The 20972-nt window shown below is 37.3% G+C and overlaps 1 protein-coding gene across 3 annotated transcripts in view; it reads left to right on the top strand.

The window, feature by feature from the left end:
- LOC100752268 (calcium/calmodulin-dependent protein kinase type II subunit delta) overlaps positions 1–20972 on the top strand; it is a 244069-nt gene that overhangs the window by 160445 nt on the left and 62652 nt on the right. For all 3 annotated transcript variants that reach the window (XM_027395664.2, XM_027395667.2, XM_035450695.1), the window contains exons 5-8: positions 3374–3439; positions 6680–6752; positions 15390–15492; positions 18891–18974. In XM_027395664.2, the coding sequence (XP_027251465.1) occupies positions 3374–3439; positions 6680–6752; positions 15390–15492; positions 18891–18974 (326 nt within the window). The remainder of the gene's footprint in view (positions 1–3373; positions 3440–6679; positions 6753–15389; positions 15493–18890; positions 18975–20972) is intronic.

Genomic DNA, 20972 nt, shown 5'->3' with positions numbered 1-20972 from the left:
GGAGGAAAAACAAACCAGTAAACAAAAACAGTTTGTGGATTTGTGGTAATTATTTGTCTATCAGTTGAGAGGACTCATGTTTGTTGGCTAGAACGCAAGGGGTCCACCCTTCAACTTTGCCCTTAACATGACATAACTTCTGCTTGCTGAGGATTCTGCTCCTGCTTTAACAAAATGTCTCTTCCCTGTGTATAGCTGGGTCTTGATTTTGCTTCCTGTTTTCCAATTCCAGCCTGAGACTCCTGGTTTTCCCTCTACCACACTGGGAACCAGTTCTGATCTCCAAGTCTGCTCTTTAGGTCACTGTGGAACCCCATCTTGAACTGCTTGAGCTGCCTAGTCTCATTTTCAGAGCTACATTATTCATAAAATTTTATAAATAGTTCATTCAAGATGAAATTACTCTTGATCATTTCTAGCTCAATATATAGACTAGAAACAAAAGAAAAATTAATTATGAAGAGTAATCCAACATGAATCAAAATCACTATAAATAATACAAATAGCAAATATTTATCATTTTTTATACACAGAGCCTCACATTTTGAGTAGTAAATTATCCTCTGTCACTGTAAGTCTTAATATTCTTGAGATTTATAGATAGTAATTAATGCTTCAAACCTATAATTGATATGTTTCAGATTATAGCAGAACTCTGGCACAAATTTATTCACAAATGTCTAATTGGTTAATTAATCTAACAGTTTATTCATGGAAGTGATTTAATCTGTGGCATCATGAAATTTTACATGTCTCCCTAAAATTTTTCAAAACTGCAATTGCTTAATTTTGTGTTTCATTAAACAATAATGTGAGAATGACAACAGCTTCTCTTTAGGACAGTGCATTTTCCTATAACTTGCTCTGTTTTCTTTTGTAGACATTTGTCATACATAATGCTGAAAGGATAGTATGGTTTCATTCACAGGAAAATATTTTAAGTAGTACAAAGAATGAGTGAGGAAAGATGAGAAAGAACACTGTCAGAGACAGCAAACTCTGCAATCTAAACTCAGCATTAAAAGCTCACCATCTGGAAGAGGATGGAATAATAGTGCAATGCATACATAGCATGTGCCGAGTGCTGAGTTTTTTATCCCAACATCCCTCAAAAGCACTCTTCAGTTTTCTTTTTACCTGTAACTGCTTAAAACTGTTACAGTTCACACAAAGATCAAAGATTACCAAAGTGTAAGCTCCTCTGACTCTTTACTATTTCCCTTTAGGACAGACCCCTTAATAAATAATACCCATTACAGTAAATAACCAAGCTTTATGATGATGCCACACCCATTTCCTAAACTCATGTAAAGAATTGACTTAGAGTAAATGGCACAGATAGTCTATCTTCTAACTCAGTTGACTTGATGATTTTTCAAATAGTTATTAATTAAGCGGGTATTTTGTGTTAATGCTGGAGGGGTATTAATGTAAAAAATATTGGCTAGATTTTATTAATAGAAATGAGTTTCATAATTTGTTTGTGCTTTTATCTTTTTCCTTTTGAACCCAGGGCTCCACACATGCTGAGCACATGTCTTACCAATAGCTTTTTCTAAGGAGTGTTTATTGAGCACTTTAACAATCAAGTTGTAAGCACAAACAGAAAAAAATATATAAAGGTGTAATTATATCAGTCTTGATCATAATTCAGGAAGAAAGCCCACAAAAGTAATACTTTAAATAGTAAAAGATTTTCAAGAAGTGCTTTTCTGTCAGATAATTTTATATGAATTTTATGTAGGGTGCATTATAATTGCATTATTATAGATTCTAACAGAGGGAAAAATAACTATGTTAATGAATTAAATTACATGTATCATGGTTTCAATGAGAAAAAAAGCCAAGACAGAAATTAACATAATCATTTTCAGTATACTTTTTATGTGAAAATAGTGATTGGAAAAAAGTGGCATTCACATTGCAGGACCTTGAAGTATTCAAAATGCAGTGGAGAGGAGAGAAAGTTATGCAAATGTTCAGATACACGTACAGACTTTTTGCCCAGTCTTTACAGTATGAGCTGTTATCCAGTGGATACAGTTCTTCCATGATGTCCCAAAACATGAGAAGCCAAGCACCCAATGAAGAGAACAAAAGGAAGTGTATTATTAGGGTCTAAGATCATGCACAAGGCTTTATGCCAACAGCTGCTACCTTTCCAAAGGTTTTGGTCCTATGATTGACAGTGTCTTTACTGTCAAGGGTGTGCTGGGCAGTGCTGAGAGCTGGGTTGTGATCTACTCTGTGTGGGTGCTCTGTAGTCACTGGCTTCTTTTTTTTTATCAAGGATACACCTGACTACCTCAATTGTGAAGCTTTATAAGCTAGCCTATGGTTTTTTACACCTTGTGACACACTGTAAAAAGATACTAGTTCAACAGATACAACAGATATTAGTTATGGCAATGTAACCCAAAGCACAAACCTTTTCTTAAAACCCAGACACAACATAATGGAGGAAGGAGTCATGCATAAATACTATCAGAAGACCCACCTCACCATTAGTAAAGGAATTAATATTGATAGGATGACATTTTCTTACTAGATAGATACTCTTATTTATTGTAGCAAATATTAGGAATCATTTAACCTATGGATATTGTCCCAATTTGGGAGTAAACCATTTTGAAAGGCAGCCTTGCCTTGTCTTCTCCCTGAATTTTAAACGGGTGCTTGTTGACCTGGAACATTTACTGACAAGAATTTTTCTTCTAGAATTAATCTACAGCATGCGTATAATGTATACACACACATAATAATAATATTTGTTGCATTAAACAGGGGAAAGTATTTACAATATTAAGAAATGCTCTTGATTTAACATAACAGGATAATATGATTTATTTATCAATGTTACATGATGCTACACTTATTAGAAAATTGTTTCTTTGTGTATCTTTCCAAAGGAAAAATACATGGTAATTTTTCCAAAGGAAAAAATATACACAGAAAAACTAAAGAGACACAGTTATATCCTTCAGATTTTTATTAACCTAGTTAGTTAGCATTCATGTGTATATCTTTTGTTCATAAAAGGTTGCTATGGAATGTCATATATTTTTGTCAGACCTCAATATCTATAAAACTAAAATGGAGACTTTCTTAAAAACCATTTTATGCAGATGTTTTGCTGTATATATTTACTACACAGAGAAAACTTATGACCTCTGGATCTATTGCTAACACAAATCTGAGTGCTAGGAAACTAAATGCCGTAATGTTTTAAAATAGCTTGGTTTAACTTATTATTGAAAAATAATACAAGAAAAAAGAAAAATAATACAAGAAAAAGATTTTTGTATGCACTTAATAAACTGATGTCTAATTCTTTTCTTCCTTTTTAAAAACTGTGTTTCTTTTGTTTCCACAGAGTTACTGGAGGTGAACTGTTTGAAGACATAGTGGCAAGAGAATATTATAGTGAAGCTGATGCCAGGTAAGTGGCTTGCCCTGAGCAAGATAAAGACACATCATTCCATTACTGACACTTGTTCTATACATAAATGTATCATTTAAGTATATCGTGACCCAGCCATTATCAGAATCTCATATTACCACTGTGTATTCTCCTTATGATGGGTTCTTCATTTGGGAAATTTCCAACGATTTTCATGATGGCTTTTAGAAAAAAAAAACCCTATAGTCTGTTTTAATTCTTATTTTTAATCAATTTTCACTTGAGCTTCCATGTTTTGGAGGCTTAGTTAGCCACAGTGGCTGTTGAGTACCAGGGGGACAAAGAGTTCCTGTCACCACAGGAAGTTCCTCAGTACCACATACTTCCAGTCAGCAAAGAGAAACAGGCCATGGAAGGTCTCAGTGCCCTTTTATAGTGTTTCTATTAGCATGTAATACTTTGGATATTTCATTAAAACCTCTAGAATGCTGGTGTGAAAATTATTTATTTTTCTGTTTCTGAGGGTTCACGTGTGACTTACTAATTTTATTAATTAGCAAAATTTTCATGGAAATTTAATAAAGAGCCAGCATTTTATGCAATCTTCAGTTGCCTAGGCTACTCAAAAACATTTTTGAAGTAAATTTTCATTAACCTACTTACCTAGACCTATTTAGACTTGGTGGTTTTAACTTTCCTTCTGCATTCTATAATTTTAATTTATGTTGGAAACCCTGATGAAGAACAACTAACTCACCATAACATAATTGATGCTATGAAAGTGAAATCATTGGCCATCTGCCCCACCTCTACTGCTCTCCAGGTCTCCAAAACTATAGCAGCAATAGGGACTCTCATGGCACTCAGCTAATGCTGAGGCTCCTCCTACCTCCGGAGTAGCACATGACACATAAAAGCTCACCTTTTACCTAAGTGGTAGCTGTCTGAAATCCCAACCCTTTACATATGGAAGCCAGGTCAAGAATCCCAGGCCAGTCTGCACTACATAGTTGAAACACTGCCAATAATAATAATAATAATAATAATAATAATAATAATAATAATAATAAATTGCTTTTCAGAAAGCTCGGCTTTCAATTACTAATTTTTCTTGATTTTATGCTACTACATATTCTTGGCTTAATACTAATGTTTATGGTATTCTGTACATCTGAATATATGACTACGCTTTAATTTGTAGTGTATGTTTTGCTGTTAAAGTCAAGTAGAAAATTCTGTTTGGCCTGTGGTACAGTGAGTAAATCCTTAGTTGCTTAATGTGCTCAAATCCCCAGATTTGACCCCAGAAAAGAAACCTAGAGCAGTTCTAGAATAGCTATTTGTCCATTTGCCAAGCAGGACCAACAATTTTAATTAAGGAATCAATTAAGAAAGGGAGTTTGGGGCTGAAGAGATGGTTTAACAGTTAAGAGCACTTGCTCCCAGGTTTGGTTCCCAGCACCTATATGGTGGCCACAACTGTCCCTTCTTCTGACCACTGTGGGCACCAAGCACACATGTGTACATTCAGACAAACACTCATACACATAAAATAAATAAATCTATAAAGCAAAAAAAAAATTTTAAAGGAACTTTTATCTACTTTGTTTTTCTAAGATATGGTAAACATGTTCTGTTTGAAAACTTGTGGCTGAAGTGAGGTAGAGACTATTTTAACTGTTGGCAAGCAGTAATAGTTAACAGGACAAAACCCGGAGGTTGCTCCTCGTCATGTGTATGTCTATATTACTTGGAGAATCAATTATAAAATAGTTTCTAGGATAGAAATCCAACAATAAGTCAAGAATAATTCTTTTCCCACATAGAAGCATTAAAAGGCTGTGTCCTCATTAGCCCTCAAGAGCTTAGGCATGGCCAGTGGCACTTGTGGCCAGCCTCAAGTGGGTGTGGTCAGCAGCACCTCTAAACAGGATTACTCCTTACAATAAAGAGTAGTAAAACTGATTTACTAAGAATCATTGTTTCTTAATTTTAGCCATAAGCCAAGTAAGTTACTTTTATGGCTAGATTAAACAGAAATGTTCCAGAAAGACTGTGTGGAGCTCACATTGTGATAAAGGAGCCGCACAGTTATACAATTATGAGTAATAATCAAGTGAGCTATGCAGTTGACACCTCCACTTTGAGTCTGTTTGAGTGGGGTTCCAAAGAATGACAATTGTCATGGGTGTTTTAATATGAGCATTATTAAAAATTAGACAGTGGTTGCTTTTTTTTTCATTACTAATTTCCTGTAGCGTATCATTATGTTACATACCAAATGATTTGAAATGTTTTTACCAGATTGTGCACTCTCCCCCTGATTCAGCGAATTCCCTTTTGTTTGCACTCGGGTTTGAACTGCACATTGGATGTGTGCAAGACTTGTCAATATGGTGTGTTCTGCACTACTGTGTGTCAGGTGGCAGCTTATTGGGGTCTTGCAGCTGCCGGTCAAAAAAACTTCTTCTCTCTAATTTAATTTGCAGTTATCTTGGTATCAGTAAGTGTCTAACAAGAATAACATTGATGGTGCATTTTAACATGGTAATAAGTAAAACTTCCTTCACTAAAGGGTGTGGGAATAGACTTAACAATTACCAGTTCCCAGGGGATCTTAAACATATTTTCAAGGTCCTTAGCCCTTTCCCTGGGTTTTCTTACTGTGAAGGGGGCTTATTTTATGTCATGGGTCAACTTTGGATCCCCCTGTCCTCTTGGAGCTTGCATTCATTTTCTTCTTCCTGTACTATACAGGAAGCACCCATTCTAAATCACCAGTCCATGTGTTTCTCCATTTTTTTTTATTAAAATCCCTGTTTCACCTACCACTTCATCTGTGTTTACCCTTTTGTTTCAACATGTTTAATTGTGACCTCAGATCTTAAACAGTTTAGATTGTGTATAACAAACACATGGAAATTTTATGTCTCCTGATAATCTTCCCAGCACATTTTGGAAATTAAACTTCAAATTTTCTTCCTGAATGTGGAGATTCCTGCTTCTATAACAGATGACTTAATCTAGAGACCAACAACACAGCTTAAATTGTTTTGTCTGAATAGGTCACAAATTCTATGTTGGATGTCATTTTAGTAAAGTTCAGAATTAGCTTTATTCAACATTGTTTAATCCCAGTGTAAAGCTAAGAAAATTGTGAATAAATATAATTTTGTTCGTTTGTTTTGTTTTGTTAGAACCTTCATTTTATTTTGTATCCAATGTGACTATGTGCCTTTAAAATGTTCTCCCTTCCATTCTGCCCTTGTATCTTTACAGTCATTGTATACAACAGATTCTAGAGAGTGTAAATCATTGTCACCTAAATGGCATAGTTCACAGGGACCTGAAGGTCAGTATATGGAGTCCATAAATCTGAATAAAGACGTTTCTTTCTTTTTTTTTCTGGGGAAAGGGCAGAGGCGGGTGGGGTATGAAAATGCTGTTTAAAATGCCTTTCCCAAGTTTTTCTTGAAATGAACAATGAAATGACAATGCATGATGCCTCTTCAGTTTGCTCATCTACAGGCTAAATATACATCATAGCAGGAAGGGAAGAGCAGCGCCAATACAACCTGCTACGTTTCCGAGCAATAAATTACCAGAGTTGGTTTGAGGGCAGGCTTTCCTGAACTGTCCAGCGCTGGCCTGGAATGAACTTGGCTGTGATGTATGTCTGCCTGTAGATTTAACACCACTTCTGTTCTGAGACCACGGGTTGCTGAAGCAGGACAACTGGCACACATTGGTCACTTGAGCCTGGCGAACCCTAGGCAAGGGGTAACAGTTGCCAGCTAGACTACACAGCACAACAAGTCCGTGTTGTCAAAAATTCATTCTTGTCCTCATTTAAACCTAATAGTGCCTTGTGCGCTAGCAGGACAACTTTTAGAACGATATGTAAAAACGGGAAAGAGTGGCAAGAGAGCACAACTCCCGAGATTGCATTTGTGTTCCAGTTCACTTCCTGGAAGAATTTATAACCAGGAAATGAGTTCCAGAACAAAATGAGATATTGTCCAAATGGATCTTTTTAGAACAAGTTAATACGCATCTTGGCTCACAGCTGGCAATATCCTAATTGTTCCGAGGTAGTAGTCACTCTCCTTGAGCAATGTGTTGCTGTGACCGAAGGAGATAAATTCAGCACCGGTTGTCCGCTAGCTTTGCTCTTTAACCCGGTCTCTCTAAGGGTATACAGACAGTGAGTGTAAGCTTGGAACTAACACACGCCCCCTGGTGTTTGCATGCAGTCATTGCATTCAGCAGATCCTGGAGGCTGTGCTACACTGCCATCAGATGGGCGTAGTCCATCGGGACCTAAAGGTGAGTAATGCTGTTGGAGAAGATAAAGAAAGAGCCACACAGTTCCAAATGACTGTTCAGCTTCAGTTATGCCAGGAAAGGCAAAAATTCAAGCAATACAGCCTTGTGGACTCATGCCAACACATGTATCCAAATGCTTTCCCTCCCACAGCCTCTTGTTCTGTCTCCTAACATATACTTGAAACAGATAAAATCAGAGAGAAATAAGTTTCCTAACATTAACAATAAATAACTTGCTTTCTTTCCATACTCCAAAGAATGGACATAGATGACTTCAAGATTTATGGTTGTTCTCTTTGCTATAAACTAGTTCTGTAGGCTTTGATCAAACATGGCACTTTTCATTTATACTATATGTCTAACATTATATCAATAATTTTCAGAACTACAAACATAGGCTTAGCTCCAGTGATTGAGTGCCATTTTGAACTCTGAACTCTTTCCCCTACCACTAATTCTTGGAATTCTAGGACTGTAGGTTTCCCAAGATACTACAATCTCCGAAAAATAAAGATGGAAAAAGTTTATATCAGATCAAGTATATGAAACATGTGTTTATATTTTTCCATGGGAGCCCACTAATAGTTGTTAGGGTTTATTCAGTTCCTATTACCCCTCCGAACAAGAAATTTTAGATTATTTGGAGTGAGAGAGTTTAGGGGATTCTTCCACTAATTTTCTGTTCCCATCTGTCATCATTCTAGTTTCACTTGTTATATTTCCAAGAAACAGAGAAACCTACAATAGCAAGTAAAATAAATCCATAGGGTTGGGAGAGGGTAGCCAGTATGCTTCATGGTATATTATAGTTTCAATTCTTTGTTGACAATCCCAGTATTTCCAGGCTTTACTACAGAGGCAATATAGTGGTCAGTGGAAGGACCTGGACATTCTCATACATATACTTCTGGTACTTTAAGAAACTATGATTTTATAGTTTCACATAATGCTCAACAAGAATATGCACCTGAATACCCAGTGTTATTAGTATGTGGAGGTATGTTTTGTACCAAAAAATTGACTTTGTTTTCTGGACTCTTTTCCTATTTCAGTTGATTCTGAGAATTTTAATTATGAAAAGCAAAGCTTTGGTTGATGGACTTTTCTTTGGAAGAGTCAGGATATTGGATATTTTCTAATGCTTACCACATGTATGTAGTAGGATAAAAATGAAACAACATGCTCCTTTCAAAAGTCCTATTCTGGGCAACTGTGTCAAAAATTTATTAGTGGCCAAGGAAGCAGTCAGGACCCAGGAAACTTTTAATCTTTGCACTGGGTTTATGTGGATATGCTCACTATTTGTGCTGTTTTATCTGATACACATATGGAACGTTGTACTACATTTATGTGACCAAATATATAACCTAAAGCCAAACATAAAAAGTGGGAATTCCTTCCACTCCATTGTTTGGTATGTTTTATGGGATCAGGATATGGATTTGCTGGAACTTGAATCAAAGATGGCAGTGGGCCTGGGACATTTGTGAAGAAAACAGTTTTCTGATATAAGATCTAAACTCTGTGATAAAACTCCAGGCAAGTGTTTCTAGAAAGGCTTACTAGCGAAAGAAACCATGCACTGCTTGCCCTGGCTTCCCCACCCTGCCTCTCTGATTTGCAGAAAGGATGGAGATTGACTTTTGAGAGCACTTGCTGTAATTTCTGTAATTGCTTGACCTAGTTTTGTCAAATTGATGACTTGGATAAACTCTACAGAGTCTGCTTCCAGTGCTTATCAGTAGACCACTTCATAATCATTATAGTAGAGTTTAAAACTTGTGCAATAACAGCATCAGATGTACATGTAAGGGTGTTAAACCCCTGACTTTGTTTTGTACCTTTTTTACCAAATGAATACATTAGCCTAGATTTTAGTAGCATGTCATAGAAGAATCATCATGCAGGGAGGTGAACAAATGGGTGGAAGGATAGATGGATGGATAGATAGATAGATAGATAGATAGATAGATAGATGAATGGATAGATAGATAGATAGATAGATAGATAGATAGATAGATAGATAGATAGACAGATAGTGCAATTCTGGAGATTCTTATGGCTACCTCACAGGAATGTATCATTGAAGTAGAGCAGAAGAAATGCAAAGTCTTTGTTAGCTGTGGTAGTAGATACAACATATTGCAAATTCCAAATTTTTAATAGTTAGAAAAATCCTATTTTCCTCAGATCTGTCTTTAGATAAAAATCTGTGTATCCTGTTTTTCTCAGAACTGTCTTCAGATAAAAGATTAAAGGGCAATCATTTCTGTGTAGCATTTGTCTAACTATCTAAGAAGAAATGCTAAGTGAAAATCAAGCACATCAAGTTGTCATTCTGTCATTTATGGAGTGTCTAGGGCTTGTGAGGCCTTAGAGAAGAAGTTGCTGTGGGGTGCAGTCACACCAGTTCCACTCTGATTCTTTCAGTCAAAATTCAGCCTGGTTTGCTCAGAGTATAGAAGTAAATTTAGAGACAGGAAAGGGATACAGAGGGGTTCCAGTGCATCTGCCTACCTGTGCAGGACACCAGAAGTATAGCTTCCTGATTGAAAACTCAAACACATACATCATCCAGAAAGTCCCCTGTTCTCCATACATGAAATCAGGAATTCACTCCCATCAAAAAACTTAAATGAAAGCTAAAACCATCTGTACCAGTGAACAAATGGAACAAGTGTAGATGCCATTCAAGTTTTTCAGCTCGGACAAAATTCCATTTAGTTGATTTCTGGGAGTTTTGCTCACACCTTCTCTGGCAAAAGAAAGGGTGACTGAAAACATACCAAAGCAGGGAATAGCTAGCTTCTAGCTAGATTATTGAGATTTTAAAATAAAGGAAAGGAATTTTAAAAGACCTTTAAAATTCATTACAAAGAATATCTAGGGGAATTTGACAATCAATACTTCACAATAAGAGCATTTGATATTTTTATAATAAAAAATAAAAAATGTTAAAAGTAAATCACTTATCTGACATATATATTCCTAATGATTGAGTCTTACCATATAAGCAATGATCACAGGCTTGCCAAATAAAAGCTGTGACTAATGTTCATGTGATCATTGCCTTTTCCAGATTAACTCCTTAATAAACATAGTGCTAATTAAAGACTCAAAATCAAGTCTTATGTTTCCTAAGTTTTCACTTTTTTTTTTACGTATAGGTGGCAATTACTTTTTATTACTTCCAACTGTGTAAAAATACCTACCAAACAGACTACCTTATGAAGGAACAATTTTTATGTCACCAGTCAGTGTTCTATGACTGTGAAGTGACACTATGACCACACCAAATCTTACAAAAAAGAAAGCATTTAGTTGGGGTTTACTTAAAGTTCAGAGGTTAGGTTCACTATCATCGTAGGGAGGGAAGTATGGCGGCATGCATTCAGACATGGTGCCAGAGAAGTAGCTGAGAGTTCTACATCCAAATCAATAGGCAACAATAAACGAGAGTCTGGGCTTGGAATGGCTTTTTGAGACCTCAGAGCCCATCCCCAGAGACACATTCTGCTAACAAGGCACACCTTCTAATAGTGCCACTTTTCAAATAGTGCCACTCCCTGGTGACTAAGCTTCAAATCTATGAGCCTACGGAAGCCATTCTCATTCAAACTACCACATGTACCAAATCTACAAAAGAATAATTATGCAGCTGAAGAGATGTCTCTGTAGGTGAAGTGCTTACTGCCTACACTTCAGGAACTGATTTTGGATCTCTAACACCCATATAAACTTCTACTACACTTTTGTAGCCCCACCTCTGGAAGGCAGAGACAGGGGGATCCCAGGGGATCACTGGCTAGTCAGCCTAGTCACTCAATAAAGACACTGTCTCCAAAAGTAAACTGAAGCATGATAATGCAAAGCACTCCATATTGGCTTCTATGTACAGAGGTGCATGCACACATATACACCCACTTATACACACACTTTTGTGCTCCAAAAGGTGAGGCAATTAAGAAATCTAGCACTAAGTCCTAGACTCTTCTTTGTGAATATTTCTACCTTTATAAACTTGGGGTCTTGAGATTTACTTTTCCTTCCAAGACTCCACTAGTTCTAAAGGTGATTGCACAACCTGCTTAAATACTTTCAGATATTTGAATAATCTTAAGAAGTCTTTACATCCTCCTGAAAGCTATTGCTTTCATATCCATATGGAAACACAGAACAAAACTTGTACACAGTTGCTGCTCATTGCAGCTGATATGCTATAAATGGTTGTTGACACTGAGACCAGATGTCATGGAAAATCCTGCACCATTAAGAAGCAATGGGGTGGGGAAGGAACCTATGTGTGAGAATGTCAGGGGACTCTATTTAAAAACCAACCTACAAAGTGATCACATTCTAAGAGTGTAGAGATCATTGCAAAGTATACAGGCTAACAGAGGGATTCATATGAACATTTCTTCAGTTTTAAATATGCATTGCAGATTGAAAATGTTTCTGCACTTTGAAATGACCAGTCTGGGGAATTACCACAGGGGAATGTAATACCTGATCACCAGCGTGTATATTGTCCCTACAAAGGATGATGTTCGTATGATGCACATCCACTAGATATTGTCATGAGATATAATTCAGTAGCCTCATAATACTATTTGAGAGATGAAAGAAGTGAACACCCTATAACAGGGGTTGCCCAAGTCTGCAGCATCAGAGTGACAGTCAAGACATGAATCTTGAACTCACATTTTTTTTCTAAACCATCACTATGCCCAGTTCCCTCATTTTGCAGAGTCAGTGTACATGTGCAGGTGTGTTGGAAGGTCTCTGCTTCTGATCCTGCCTGTCACATTCATCCTAGGAAGTCAAAACAATGGGATGGTAGCAACTGGCATGAGATGGAAATCCTTCCTAAGGAGGCATCCATGCATCCACTGGCATTCTGATTGCTCTGTTTGGTGTAACCTGATAACAGATGCATTCCTTTCTTAAGCATTCAGAGTTTGAACTACTCAGCAATGGACTTTCATAGTATAATATAAGCTTCAAGTTAAATGTTAGGAGTGATTCAAGAAAACTCAAAACCTATGTGCCAGTTCTTACTAAAAGTTTCTTTAGTAATTATAGTGAATCAGACTTCTGCACACCCACAGAGCACAATAGAAAAATTATTCTAACTGCCCTTTCTAAAAAGTAGAAAGAAACTCTATGGAAGTAAAATATGAATGACACATTAAGGCTTTTATTAAAACTAGCCACTGAAAGCAATCTTTGAGTGGAATATTAAAAAGCAGATTCCTTTAATAAACCAAAAAATGTTCTAATTTTTCAACTTCCATTTCATATTCTTTATGTTAGGTTTTCCTAAACAATATGCACAGATACAAAGCCATGTCAGTGCTCTTGATTTTAAGATGTATCTTATCCCTTGCAAATAGGCCTGCTTTCTCCTGTTCATAGCTGCTGCTGAACAGTCCTCATGGGTGTCAGGTAAAATTCACAAATGGATTCCTGTTTACTTGGATTAGTCATGGGTCCTAGAGTGAGGCCTTCCAGGTCATCTCTAGCTATGACTACTGTCCCAGACAGAGACTTTGTTTTTCTGGGCATTGTGCATAGAGCCCTGCCCAGAAGCTTTTTAGTGTAGTGGTAAGAGTAAAGGACATTAAATTTTAAGAGTATATTCACTAATGACACTGGCATTTGCTCAAGTAACTTCTATACCATTAGACTTAAAGGTCCTAAAAATGACCTTGATTTCTTAAGTGACTGGAATTCTTTCCTCGAATGAGTCTGTGGTTGGCAAATTAGATTGAATGTATAATAACAGGCATTTCTGAAATCTCAGTCCTTTGGAATGTGGAAGTTCCAAAGGAGAATCAACTGCTGCATATAGTTCAGTGTGCTTGGTCCAAGTTATTATTCCATAAATAAAATAGAAAATTATGATGATTAAATAGAAAATTGAAATGTAGTTAGTTGACCATAAATTTCAGTTATGAAATTAAAATGTCAAAGTGAATAACATAGCCTGATTAAATACATTAGCACACTGATAACTATCCAGGGTTCCAATTCAGACATTAAGTCATAATGAAAGTTACATCAGCATAAGTGCTTTCATATTCTTGAAACATGTTCATCTTAAACTCCAAATTAAATGATGTCTTTGATATTGAGGTAGTTCAAAACCATACTTCAATCCTGAAAATCTACCAAGGTCCCTCCACATTTCCAGTGGTCCCAATAGTAGTGACTCTGATGGCAGTGAGCAGCAATCGCCTGAAGAATTCTGGTATTTAACTAAAACTTGCTTGCTCACCCTCTAATTTCTTCCAGATTTAACCTAACCTCTTCTAAGTTCTGCTTATGGGTTTTGCTGTCTTGCATGGCTGCTTTGATTAATAAATACTGGTTTAGGCTGTGTTTACTCAAGTCCAAAACAACCCACAAAACTGACGAAAGAGAAAGGAGTCAACTATAATGACAACTATGAAATTTTTCTGTCTGTCAGCATGTAAACAAAATCCTTTGGCTGATATGTTTTCATAATTTCACAGAACAGTTTTGGTACTTGGAAGGGTCATTGTTTCCCAACTGTTTTAGTGGAGACATAGGCTCCAAATCTATGGGTACTTAACCCAAAGCAGGAAGACATTGGACCAAGAGTATATCAATCCAGATGTCCGGGTGGGCTAGACTTCACTGTACATAATACTCAACACTCTTCCACTAACCATATTGCCACTCTGTTTCTTAGAATCCATGAGGACATCCAGGGAAATTGAAGGCTCTGTCTCAGTGCTTGTTTTCAAATTTCTAGTATGGTTGGGAAACAATGGTGTAGACACAGCCTCATTCCAAGTCTGATTTGTCAGTCCCTGTAGAAGGATCAATACCAAAGAAAAATGTGTTTCTCATAGTATTTTAGGTGGGAGAATAAGTATCTGTGTAACATTTCATTCACACTTATAGGAATGTAAATTATATAGTAAAAATGTGGCTCATAAATTTTTGTTTAAAGCTAGCTATAACATTTGGCAAACAGTATACTCTTTCTGCCTTTAAGAATTAACAGATCCTTAAAGACAGCCATTTTAATATATAATTCAGAGTAAGTCTCTAAAATTTGTGCAGAAATTGTTTGGAAACATTGAGGAATCAAAATCACTACGTTTGAGTCCAAACTCTTACAAATCAAGTGGGATTTAATTTGCAGTTTCATTTGCCAAATGTCTGTAGGTTGGTCCAACTCTGGTTATCATTTTGTCAGGTTTCCTCCTGCTGAAAATGTCTGTGCTCTGTTAGGCTTCTAAGTCCGTGTCAGTGGCCAAGTGTGCACCTTGAGTGGTCCTTGGAGGCATGTGAGCAGGTGAAGCCAGCAGCTCAACTAACTGCATCCCTCCCCATTGCCTCTGCAGTACCCAATGCATCTGTCTGAAGCCTGCGCCCATGGTTGTTCTCTGTAGTTTTCTAACCATACTTTCCCTGGGATTTAGGAATGGAACTCTCCTTGAGAGACAACAATGCATGAGTTTATTTCCCAGCCCCCCACTCCCTGTTTAATCTTGTACAAATGTTGGTCATTTTAAGTAGTCACTTAAAATAGAATCTCACTTTAGTTTCTCTCTCTCTCTCTCTCTCTCTCTCTCTCTCTCTCTCTCTCTCTCTCTCTCTCTCTCTCTCTCCCTCTGCATTCTAAATAAAGCCTGAGAATTTGCTTTTAGCTAGCAAATCCAAAGGAGCAGCTGTGAAACTGGCAGACTTCGGCTTAGCCATAGAAGTTCAAGGCGACCAGCAGGCATGGTTTGGTGAGTAGGCTACTTTCCTTCATGTAACTGTGTTCTCCCTGCCTGGAACTCCTAGTTCCTAACACCACCTTCTAGCCACATTATTGTAGCAATGGTCATCTAGCAACATCTACACAAATTGTAAGACATTGAACCTAATGTTAAATTGGTCTATAATCAGAAAATAACTTAAGAGAAAATATTGAGAAAACAAGTTCATGAATACCTTTTGGAAAAGTTCATGGTAAAATGGATTCCGTTCTAAGAATTAATAGAAGGGTTTTAACATACAATGTGGCCTCCACACCCATTCTATAATTGTGTGCACCCTCACTTCATAGTAATAAGAAATAGTATTTTAAAAATTTAATCTAGAGATGGCAGGTAGCTCATGTTATAACCCACCCACTAGGGAGAAGGAGACAGACAGCAGGACCCTGAAGCTTATTAGCTGGCCAGCCTGGTCTGCTTGGCAAGCTCCAGACCATTGAGAGACTCTGTGTCAGAGAATATGGTGGGTAATACCTGAGGTTTTCTTCTGGCACACACATACTAGTGCATACTGCAAAATGTAAAATCTATTTTATTTTTTATTTTACTTTAATTCATATTTTATTCCCACATACTTTGTTCCTTTTACTCACTTTTGACTCTATATCCCTATTCTCTTGAAATATTGGTCAAAACTATGACAATTAACATCCTATGTAACACATTTGATAAAACTGTAAAAAAAATAAATTACCACAGAAATATCCACATACACCCCATTTGTCCTAAGGAACTGGATGCAAAATATGTCTGCAATGTGCTTTTAACATCTAATTGCTGCTAGAGCAGCAGAGGCTCTACTTGGATCTTACATCATGGGAGAATTAGTTTACTTAGTTGCTATTGTGTATCTCATTTTAAATAGTAAATGATTTTTTGAATGAAAAGATAATCTAATGGATATATTTCCAACAGTTGATATTTCTGGTTTTTTGTAGATAGTTTATATCATAACAATCCTACATTATTAGGAACCAAATCCTCTGATGAAGAAGACTGTGTCTACTGTGTTCACGCATGCCATATTCATGAGTTCATTGTTGCATTGTTTCCCAAAACTCATGCATTTGGATATGTGATTCTGAATATTTAGGACTAGAACCAACTGGCAGCTCAAGTGATGCAAGTTCTAAGTAAGAATAAGAATGATAGCATTCTCATGACATTTTAGTCTCAGGGTGAGGGTTTTGATATTTTATATCTAGAATAGGTATTTATTTAATCACTTTATAGTCCAGGCTGGTCTTGAACTCACAGTCCTCTGACCTCAGTGCCCCATATGCTGGAATTTTATACATGGATGCCACCATGCTCAACTCTTACTCTTATGTAGTAGTTTTCTTCTATGTTTCTTTTTCAGAAGAGAATATCATTAACTCTCCTGCTCTTCACCATCTGTTATTAGTAGTTTACTTAAGACAAATTGAAGTTGACTAGCTTTAACTTGTGGAGTACATGGATTCCATATAAATGTGAAACTAAGAGAGAAAGAACTATAGACATCTAATTAGAGCAATGATGGAACAAAAAGGAGATGCAAATAAGCATCATTGTAAGAATGAGCAGTTCATTTCCAAGAGAACTTGAAGAGGCTAGTCAGCTCATGTGCTCAAAATGGCACCAGTCTGGATGCCTGAGAGGGATCTGAAAGCACACACATGGGACACTGCTCTTCATCAGACTTCAGATGAGTTTCTCATGGGATGCTCTGTGCATCATTCATGAAGGATTGGGAGAGGGGTGGTGAGTGCAAAGGGTAAAGGCAGTAATCCAGGAGCACTACGAAGCCTCTTGCAACAATTGTACCCACCCACCCCTCCTTTGCAATGACACCACACTATGTCCTCAGGTGATCCTTGAGCTGCAGGAACATCAGTGGATCAGTAATGTGTCCTGCAAAACTTAAGCTGTGCTGAGGGGTCCTACCCCAGAGGCCCTTCTTATGGGCCACCACTTTCTTCCAAGCAGAGGAGAGAAGTAATAAAATGAAGATTAGGCAAAAAAAAAAACTTTGGCTTATATTTAATCTACTTTTGCTAGAGAAGTAACTCAGACATATATCTTTTCTCTTGTACTTTAAAAAAACGGTAGTAAGTATAAGTTTATTGCAGAAATGGGAAATAATTCATTTCTTGGATACTTTGCCTCCTGGTAAATAAAGACTGTGACTTGGCACTAGTTTATGGTTGGAGGAACTTCTGATTGTGTGTTCTTTTAAAGAGACTTTCCATTTTCCATTTGTTTGAGTTTTAAAAAAACACTTTCAAATGAAAATGGTTACCTTTGTTATTTAAGTATTCTTTGCTTGAACAATTCATTTTTAAGAATAGAAAATATTTTCCACTGGAATCTAGTTACAGATTTTATCATTACTTAGTCATTCCTTATCAAATTCTACACTGCTTTATTTAACACAAAGCTTTCTTTGCCATTAGCCCCCTTCACTATGTCTTCTGAAGTTGGAGGTCTCATTGGTCAGCATTGAGGTGATTCATCTGAGTGTCCCTGAGTCTCCTCTTAGTTGCCAGTTATGAATGCACCCTGGTTATTTATTAGTACACATTGAACTAATATTTTTCTGGGCTTATTTCTTCTCAGAATGAGTATTTCATTTACTGGTAGTCCTATCCACTCTGTACCCAAAGGATATCTGTTTTAAATATTTTCTAAAAAACTTTTTAAATTATTTTATTTATTTAAGGTTTTTTTTCCATTTTATGTAACAACCACAGTTCCCCCTCCCTCCCGTCGTCCTGCATCTCCCCATCTTCCCCTCACCCAATCCCCCCATCCACTCCTCAGTAAGGGTAAGGCCTCCCATGGGGAGTCAACAAAGTCTGAAATACCAAGTTGAGGCAGGACCAAGCTCCTCCAACCTGTATGGATGCTGAGCAAGGTATCCTTTCATAGGTATCCCTCCAAAACGTCAGTTCATACACTAGGGATTGCTTTGATTTGTCCTTAGTATTAGGTGTTCCACCCCCCTCTTTTATAGGTGACCGTCAGAGGTTTTTGGGTATTATCTTTTGCAAATAACTAGTCTGCCCTCAGTTTTCTCATTATTCCTTTATAGTTTTAGTTTGAACTTCCCTATAGGTATTGTTAAAACATCTAAACAAAGATAGTGTCAGCACATCATAGTAGATTGACCTCCACACCTTCCACACCTCCTGTGTGTGTGTGTGTGTGTGTGTGTGTGTGTGTGTGTGTGTGTGTGTGTTTTCAGTGTTTTCAAATAACATACAAGATAATACAGACCGAACTTATCTTCAGTTAAAGAAGCTCCCTAAAGCATTCTTTCTTAGTTGACCATTTCCCACTGATGTTGTCATGCCGAACTCTGACTCATGAGCATCTATTTTCCCTAGGTTTTGCCGGCACACCTGGCTATCTCTCTCCAGAAGTCCTGCGTAAAGATCCTTATGGAAAACCAGTGGATATGTGGGCATGTGGTAAGAAATTATATTTTAAAGTCAAATTTTGTAATAGACCAGTGTCTTGGTCAATTTGGGATGCAATAGTAAAACTCCAGAGACTGAATGGTTTAAACAAGTGCAAAGTATTTGTAATGATTCTTAGCAATTGGACAGCCTATGGTCATGGTAACTAGATTTGCTGTCTAATGAGGGTGTACTTGTGGATTCACAGATACCCATTTTCTTTTTAAGGCCACACATGGTAAAAAGAGTTTCTCATAAGAACATTAATCTGAGTCATGAGGCCTTTTCTTGACCAAAGCCTTCACTACTAATTTCATCTCATTAGCACTGAGAAGTCCAACATGTAAGTTAGGGGAAGGCATAAATGCACTGTAGCAAGAAGTGTTGTTAGACTTGAACTCAGAACGTCTCAAACTTTAGACTCGTGGAGAGGTGGATGAAGAATAGACCTTGATGTTTTTTGTTAGCTCTGGAATGGACAGGCTGACACTTCTCTGGTAACACCAGTGCTTTATCTTGGAACTCTGGAAACAAAGATGTGGATAGCCTTGTAATGTTACCCACTTATTCTTGATTTTGAATGCAAACTGATGGAATCCTGTGTGTTCTGGGTTCCTTCCATATCCAAAAAGGCAGTTATGAGAAGGGGATATTCCCAGCCTTTGGTTTGTACTAGCTCTAATATCTGAGCTTTTTCCCCCCATTTCCCTGTAAAATAGGAGTATTATTCCCTCACAGAGTTGTGGGAGGCTCAGACAAGGCACATATTAAGGAAACATGTCTTATGGTGGATAAAGCAGTGTAAAATACAGATAGGCATCATCATCCTTGAGATTTAGAAGTGGCACTTAACCAAAGGCTGAGGTCTTAGATATAACCCAAGCACTCTCTTCCCCCCTGCCTTCCCAAGGCTGTTTTCTAAGGTGAAATCCAAAGAGCCTCTGAGTGAGAGCTGGCACAAACCGTTCTTGTCCAAGTCTGAATTCTAAAGAGGTCGATGGCTCAAATATTTCCCTTATACTAAATTAGCTCCCAGCCCAGATCTGTTTCTGCTGATGAACTTTCAGGAAGCATATTTGACCAAGATTCAGGCTGACTGACAATGACACATCTTTGGAGTATAGTCATACTCTTGAAACATTTTAAAATATAATAGAGTCATATTTTTGTGAAGTACAGGGTTGTGGAGATAGAATGTTGTGTTCTGATCTTAAACTCTGTAAGGACTGTGTGGTCAGTTATTGGTCCAGAACAAGAGGAGAATTACTGCAGTATTAGGGCCAGTGTCCCAGTTCTGGGAGTCCTAAAAGGGTAGACTTTGCCACCCACTCTAAATGCTAGTTAGAAAAAGGACTAGATAGAAATGCAGATGAAGCAGATTTAATCAATGTGACCACACTGACAAAGGTAAATAAATATATGGGGTCCATGACCTCAGGTCTGTTTGGGGTGTTGGCATGAACTTCAGTTTAAGTAGCAGAAGAACCGTAGCAGAAAACAAGATATATGCATGATTAAGATCCCTTGGTCAAAGTATGTCTTCTTTACTGTCTCAGTTCTGGTTCAGCAGTTGTTGAAGAACTCTCTATTCTTACAAGGAAAAGAGCTGGTGCTCATGAACTGTTCCAGGATAGTCAGGCCATTATAGATAATTGCCTCCCTTTATGGGTGATCTCTCCTATTTGATATAACTGAAACCAAGGTATCTGGAGATTTAAGACAGTGGCTCTTGTTCATGTGTCTTTAGCCTTGATGAGGACCTATCTGAGTTGACTGTTATAGATTTTAAATAGATACTCATTGAATGATTAACATGCCTATAAGAAACTAAATAGGAATGTGACTGAAAGCATAGACATAGATAAAATAAAAGGGATGAAATGCAGGTTTCTATACTGCTTTCAGTTACCTCGTGTGCCTGGAGGAGGAGGACTGGGTGCTTTACAGGAAAAATAGCCAGTGGTTGACACAGGTGTAGCAAGCTTTTATTTTATGTTATTTTTCTTGCCT

The sequence above is a fragment of the Cricetulus griseus genome (genome assembly GCF_003668045.3).
Source record: "Cricetulus griseus strain 17A/GY chromosome 1 unlocalized genomic scaffold, alternate assembly CriGri-PICRH-1.0 chr1_0, whole genome shotgun sequence".
NCBI lineage: Eukaryota > Metazoa > Chordata > Mammalia > Rodentia > Cricetidae > Cricetulus > Cricetulus griseus.
The sequence above is the reverse complement of the archived record's forward strand: the minus strand, read 5'-3'. Positions and strand labels throughout refer to the sequence as shown.